We start from the raw sequence: 7642 nt of genomic DNA, 5'->3' as shown, positions 1-7642 counted from the left end.
AAAATATATAGCAGCGCGAAATAACTTCAATAAACTTTTACGAAAAACGGAGAGAGATTATAAAAGAAGCTTTTCAGTAGAAATAGAGTTCATGTCAAACTTCAAAACCCAAATGAGTTCTGGAATAAAATTAAGCATCTCGGTCCAAAACGTGACTCTTCGATACCAATGGAAATAGTTAATGAGCATGGGCGCATTGATAAAGATGAAAATGCAGTTTTTGACAAATGGAAACGGGATTTCGAAAACTTGTATAATAGCACCGGAAGTGACGAGGTTGACTCCGAATTCTACAATAGAGCGAAGTTACACAAACATATACTTACTTGAAATGTCAATTTCTGACCCTCTTTACGCCCAAAAGAACTGCTGAATAATAATATCTCCATCGAAGAAATCGTTAACGTTGTAATGAGTGCAAATCGAAGTCGGCCTGCGGCATCGATAATATACCTTATGCAGTTTTAAAATTTCCCCCGGTTATAGCAGTATTGCATAAACTTTTTCAACTTATTTTCGACACGAGTGTTATTCCTAGCGACTGGAGAAAGGCAATTATATGTCCGATTCTAAAAGACAAGAGTTCTGACAACACGATTACCGTTGAACTATAGAGGTGTATCTTTACTTTTCATGTGTAGGTAAATTATATAGCTCTTTGATAAACAAAAGAATAACATTCTATTTAGAAAACGAAAACTTATTGGCCGATGAGCAGAATGGATTCAGGCGAAGAAGATCGTGTGAGGATCATATATTTACTTTAAATAGTCTTGCTCGTAACCAAGACAACTTACATACCGCCTTTATAGATCTTCGCAAAGCTTTTGACTTTGTAGATAGAGTCTGAGATATGTTATTTTACAAGCTTCTACTAAATGGAATAGACGGGAAAGTTTACAATGCAGTGAAAAGTATGTACAAACACACAATTTCATGTATTCGAATAAACAACAACGTTACATCTTGGTTTTACTGTAAGTCAGGCGTCGCCCAGGGAAGTAATTTATCGCCGACGCTTTTCGCAATTTTTGTAAATGATCTAGTCCGAGAAATTAATGACCTTGAACTTGGTGTAACTATTAACAATGCCTCGATTTCTATTTTACTTTACGCAGATGACATTGCTCTGATCGCAAAATCAGAAATTGACTTACAAAAAATGTTAGATACACTTCATGAGTGGTGTAAAAAATGGCGCGTTTTGATAAATACAGAGAAATCAAAATGTTTGCACTTCAGAAAACCGCGTCTACCAAGAACACAATTCAACTATCATGTTGGTAGCAATACATTGGATGTAGTTACTGAATACAAATATCTTGGTGTTATATTTGATGAAATGTTATCGTTTAAAAGTCATTGTGAGGCAATCGGCAAGGCAGCCAGCCGGGCTTTTGGAGGGTTAATTAATAAAATCCACGGTATTACGGATTTCGGGTTCAAATCATATGAAAAACTTGTATTTAATTGTGTTGTTCCAGTCATGGATTACTGTTCATCTATTTGGGGATACAAAACATACCAGCAAATTGACAACGTTCACAATAGATCTATGAGATATTATTTGGGGGTACACCGTTACGCACCAATAGCTGCACTTTCCGGTGACTTGGGATGGGTACCAAGTCGTTACCGTAGGTGGTTGAATATGCTTAGATTCTGGAATAGATTGATTAATTTTGACAGCGATAGGATTACCAAATTAGTGTTTGATCAAGACTATATGCTATGTAACAATAACTGGTGTAGTGAGATAAAATCAATAATGACGTCACTTGATCTCTCGCATGCTTATTACAGCAGATCCATAATTGATCTTCAAACCGCTGAACTGAAACTAAAAAACCCTCTATAGTAGACAGTGGATAGAAACTGTGCAAAAACACTCCAAAGCTTAGAACTTACAAATTATTAAATGCAATTTTAACACAGAGGACTATGTTTTATTTAATTTGTCGAAATATGAACGCTCCATTATAGCACAATTTAGATGCGGGATTCTTCCACTTAGAGTCGAAACAGGAAGATATATTGGAGAACCGTTGAATGATAGACTTTGTAGGCTATGCAATGACAGTTGTGTTGAAAACGAAGTACATTTCTTGCTTAATTGTCCAAAATATAATGAGATAAGATCGCAATCATTTGGTGAAATATTAAATGATAATGTATTTATGGATTTGAGTGTCGATGACAAATTAATCTTCTTGTTTTCAAACCACGTTAGAAAGATTGCAAAATACTTAGTTAAAGCTTATTTACATAGACGGAATATCATTTATAGAAATACTGAAGTGTAATTATATGTATTACCTATTCGAACTCAAGGATTTTCAGGAAAGTTTATCATCGAACTATGTACACTATTATGATAAGTTTAGGCAGGTGTTATGTTTTAAACATATTAATACCATTCATATATATATATTTATTCATAAGACGTTAAATCAACTCGATTGTCTATGTTTACATAAATGACGTTTTTCTATAAACAGTGACTTATAGGTCCATGGGGCCGGGCGATTTATTTATTCTGTAATTGTTTTATATCTGTTTGTACTATATACATGTATCGCAAGTCACTATAATAAATAAATTTTTCTTCTTCTTCTTCTTCTTCTTCAACTAAGAAATAAACATTACTATTGGTTTTGCTTTTAAAGCTGTTAAAATGTAATTGCTTTGGAAATATGAGAACACACCTTTACTCACCTGGTAGCATATAGGTGTTAATTGCCACTTTTTGTACATAATTGCTTACATGCAAACATGAAATGGAATAAACTATGATGTAATTGACATGTCTTTGCTACAATATTCAACATATTTTCACGAATTTTATTCTCCTAACTTTTGTTGTCTTTGTTAACCATTTAAGTACCACGGAAATATTAGGCACCAGTATATAAATAGTGTTGTTTAATGTGAGTTAATACGATAAAACGTTAAACCAAACTTTAGCTTATATAGTATACATGGTATAATACACTTATCACATCACGGGATTATGAAATATCTTACCCCGTTATGTATTGTATTTTATAAAAGGTATTCCAAGATAAGTATAGATTTAGTGGTGTACACCCTTCAAACACATATCGGTTTATATTGACCTCAAAAATAATTTACATTGACAAAAAACCCGGTATAACCTTACATGTTTACAGTATATGTATGAAAGTTTGGCAACTTTCGATAGTAATTAGTTATTCGTTATCGTAAAAAGGAGAGATAAATATTTCTGTGTCTATGTTATTTCATTTTATCATAAAAGATAGATTCTACTGTAACCAGGAAGTAGTACTTGGGAGGTCAAATTATAGTTACATTGAAAGGATCAAAGTTTAACCTCTCCCACAAAATGGCGACAGGTAAGGACATTAAGTCGTCTGTTGTTGTTAGTTCAGAGGAGATTTTTGATACAAATTGCTCACCGTGTTCCCGGAATCTGGAAAACTACTGGAAGCAGTTAAGTTTTGTGTGGATTGTGGGTCGTATTTCTGTTCTAAATGTCTCGAGTATCACAACAAATTTCCAGCATTAAGATCACACCAGATATTAGACAAATCAGATAAAATTAGATCAGATGGAATTATTGAAACAGGACCCGGACTACCAAACAGAAAGGTGCGCAATTCATCATGGCAAGTTAGTGGACATGTTTTGTAAAGACCATGATGAAGTTTGTTGTGCAGCATGTATAGCTATAAAACACAGGTAAAAAATTGTTCATACATCTCGTAAAGTACTGAATTTAAAATGATACAATTGATATGCTGTATTAAAACGTGACGTATTGTATACGATTAACGATGACTAAACGATGTTATTAATGGTTCACTAGTTGAATGCGACACATTTTATACCTTTTCTTTTTGACTTTATGGTTGAAGTTATAAATGATACCTAAAAGCAAATAATAATAATATTACTAATTAACTAATCCAGATGAGTCAAAATATTTCAATAAAATCAAACTTGAGAAAAATGTACTAAGATGTATGGAAAAGTAAAACGTTTCAAGATTCAAGTAATATTTTACATATTATATGCGATTAATGACTGATTTTTCAGTATTTACAATTATATTTCTACTGCAATACTAACGCAGTAAAGGGTATTTATGCATATTTTGACCACGTTTTGGTAATTTTCGTGGTGTGTAAGTGCCATTGATAATGTGTAAACTGCTTCCTTTTGGTTACTTCACAATATTACACATTCAAATACATTTTCCTATTTTTCGTGAAAATAAGTATGAATTTGGAGGCGTGCTGCTTTAAGTAAAATTACCTACATGTATTATAGACCAGATGTGCAGATATCAAAAAATAAATATTCATTACAATTCTAAAATGACATATGAAACATGATAATTAAACATGTGTGGTGTCCATATTTTTGCTAGTCATTCAATATAGTTACACAAAACTCATTACAATATCATGTAGTAAGTGAGGCAAACAATATTTTAACCTCGCTAGAAATAATATGCAAATGTTATGTACTTAACCTAATACAATTCATACTTAATCTGTAAACAGGTAAATGCCTAATTGTGAAACCAAAATATATTAATATTTCAGGTCATGTATAAATGTTGATTATCTACCAGACGTTGCCCATGGTATAAACAACAGTACTGAGTATGAAAAAACTAAATCATCACTCGAGAATGTTCTCATCGAATTAAGAGGTGTGATAGAAGGTAAAACGGATAATCTCAAAATACTTCAGAAGGATAAGGAGCAGTTATTTGAAGAGATAGAAAAGTTGAAAACGGAAATTCTGATGAAAGTTGAAGAGCTGGTAAAAACTTCGAAACAACAAGTATCATTGAAGTATGTAGAAGTAAAGAAACATATCCAGTCAGATCTAGACGCTTTAAATACTATTTTAACAACGACAACAACAGATCTCCGGAAACTGTCAGAAAAAAATGAATCCCAGTTGTTTCTTAATCTCAAAGCAAGTAAAGTTTCTATCAGGGATTGTGAAACTTTTTTGAGTAAATTATCAACAGGTAAAGTAAATGAGAAGTTGGGATTGGTGGCGAATAACAGTCTGAAAGATAAACTAAATGACAATGAGAGTCTGGTCTCTGATGTTTACATTGAGAGTTCGGTTGATGTCATCGGTGTGAAGGAATACAAAGCAACACTTTCTGGGAAATACAAGATCGATCCGGAAAATTGTGAGGTAACTGGTATATGTACCATGGATGATGGTTCATTTGTCATTGCCGATTACACACATTCAAAACTGAAGCGACTGAACGACAAATATACGGTAACAGATTTTGTTGAAGTAGGTGGACGTCCATACTCGGTATGCAGAGTAGGACAAAACGAGGTTGCAACATACATAAAGGGTAAATGTCAGATACAGCTTTTTTCGCTCGGAAAAGCTATGCAGATGTCATCAGCAATAAATCTTGGCAACTTTAGTTTTCCAGTTGGTGTTTGTTATGATACAACATTTGACGCTATCATGTTATGTGACAGCGATAAAATATCAATATATAGCAAGTCCGGTAACTTAATAAAAATATATGAGAAGAATAAAAATGGTGACCAGCTATTTACAGGAACAAGACAAGTAGCAATGAACACAAATAATCAGATCATGGTTGTTTCAAATGACAACGGGAATAATGTGAAGGCATTGGCAAGAGATGGTGAAGAGGTTTGGACATTTACTGATCCAGGATTGCAGAGACCATGGGGAGTCTGTATCCTGCCAGGAGACATAATCTTAGTCAGTGGATTTAGCTCATACAATGTACTGCAGGTTAACATGAAAGGTGAAAAGATCAGTGAACTGTTGGGAGCTTCTGAACAACTAAAGGGACCGTTTGCATTGGCTTTTGACAAAAAGAGTTCTCGGCTGTTAGTAGGGTGCAGTTCAAACGAAGTAAACGTGTACACGTTGTCTAAGACATAGATTATACTTTTAGGGTAATCAGATACACCATTGACTTGGCGTGACACTATCAAACTTGATTATCATAATAGTTTTGTGGTAAAATGAATGTTCTTTAACATTAACAACCAGTTTAAATAAAACAAGCATATCTTGCTACATTTTGCCTATGATATTGCTACCTGTTAACATTGGTAATATCTCTGTTTGATAATACATGTGAAGTATCGAAAATAGAACTAAGTGTCATATTTTGTATCTATTCTTTACTGAAATTTAAGAAATTGAAGCTCGAAAAATGGCATGCACAACACACTATGTTTATTTTCCGATATAAATTTGATTTTCTTAAAAAATATAACTGCTCATACAAAATACTAATACATCAATCAATATATTAATATTGACCATATATTGAAATATCATCCGTATTTCATGTAATGCTCTTCAAGATACTGCATGAAAAATTATCTACCCTGTTCTAAAATCAGAACATTAGACGCATATTAATATACATGTATATAATTTGAAACAAGGTTTGTTTGACGTGATAACTGATATGATAATAAGTCAATTGATTGCCTTTTTATCAAGGTAAAATGTTTATAATTTTGTTTTATCAATACACCATACATGTATGTTATAATGAATATTTAAAAAAGTAAGTCACACTATTTTAAATGATTGTATACACATAGTCATTGTTAATGAATATAAAACTTTTGATCATTACATGTAATCAAAGAACTCCAGTATTATAGCAGTAAAATTTACTCCTTATCATTTGTATCATGTGACACTAAAACGTGTTATTCACATAAAAGTGAAGAATTTGAAACATAGTTCACAATATAAATATTTTAAATACTACTGGAGTTGTCTCAAGTTCTCAATATTATAAAACAGTTCCAAAATAGTATTTGTTTGTTCTATATGTACAGCTTATAATAATCGACTATTGTCACAAAGACAGTCAACTACAAATTATTGTAAAAATGTTAATTATATTCCAATCAAAGTAGTACCATGATAAAATGTGTCGACGACGTTACCAATTTTGCTTGTGGATTTTTATAATGAAAATATATAGAGCAATTGTAAATAACGAGAATGCTTATTTGTATACACATGTATAAGTGTTCAACCTTACTGCTCTATAGAAATAAGCTTCACATGAAATTGATACTGTATACATGTATTACTATAGTGTTAAATTTCATGAAATGAACACAGCAAAATGGGTTCATAAAACGGCATATGGATCATAGAAAATACTACGTTACATAACAACAGCGGAACAAACCAGCTAGCGTCTCATCCATTATAAGTTTGACAGCTAGTACTCGTCCAATGAAATTCAATAATGTACTTATCAATGTTATTTCACACCGTCAATGTCCATCATTTTGACAGAACTTTGTTACTCCGAGTACAATATTGATTTGATATGGATATTAACCAAATAATCATAAGATTAACTTATTACTTTTACATGACAGTAATAAGTTAATCTTATGATTATTTGGATGTTCCCAATACTTATTTCAGTTCTTGATAACGTTCGCATCGGCGTATTTTACACTTCAAAATCAACTCAAAAAGCACAAGGTTACCAACTTGTTACTTTCGTTTACGTACGCTGTAAATAAGTTATGCAGTCTGAAAACTCGAAGCCTATTGTGTGTACTTTAATTTTCTAAACAGCTGAATCCGCTTC

At 32.4% G+C, this 7642-nt stretch overlaps 1 protein-coding gene across 1 annotated transcript; it reads left to right on the top strand.

The window, feature by feature from the left end:
- Positions 1 to 3289: 3289 nt before the first annotated feature.
- On the top strand, positions 3290 to 6221 carry LOC132718083 (uncharacterized). The gene is made up of 2 exons (XM_060701712.1): positions 3290 to 3720; positions 4590 to 6221. The coding sequence occupies exons 1-2, from the start codon at positions 3590 to 3592 to the stop codon at positions 5944 to 5946; spliced, it is 1488 nt and encodes a 495-aa protein (XP_060557695.1). The 5' UTR covers positions 3290 to 3589; the 3' UTR covers positions 5947 to 6221.
- The last annotated feature ends 1421 nt before the right edge of the window (positions 6222 to 7642 follow it).

Source organism: Ruditapes philippinarum, unplaced genomic scaffold (assembly GCF_026571515.1).
Source record: "Ruditapes philippinarum isolate M1 unplaced genomic scaffold, ASM2657151v2 ctg1164_1_1_1_1, whole genome shotgun sequence".
NCBI classification, from domain to species: Eukaryota; Metazoa; Mollusca; class Bivalvia; order Venerida; family Veneridae; genus Ruditapes; species Ruditapes philippinarum.
Note: the sequence above shows the minus strand (reverse complement) of the source record. Positions and strands in the feature narration are given on the sequence as shown.

Bases quoted from the DNA above. Each gene is read 5' to 3' on its own strand.
- LOC132718083 (XM_060701712.1), top strand. From the start codon at position 3,590: ATGGAATTATTGAAACAGGACCCGGACTACCAAACAGAAAGGTGCGCA. The intron at 3,721-4,589 runs GTAAAAAATTGT...TTAATATTTCAG, and splicing joins TGTATAGCTATAAAACACAG to GTCATGTATAAATGTTGATT.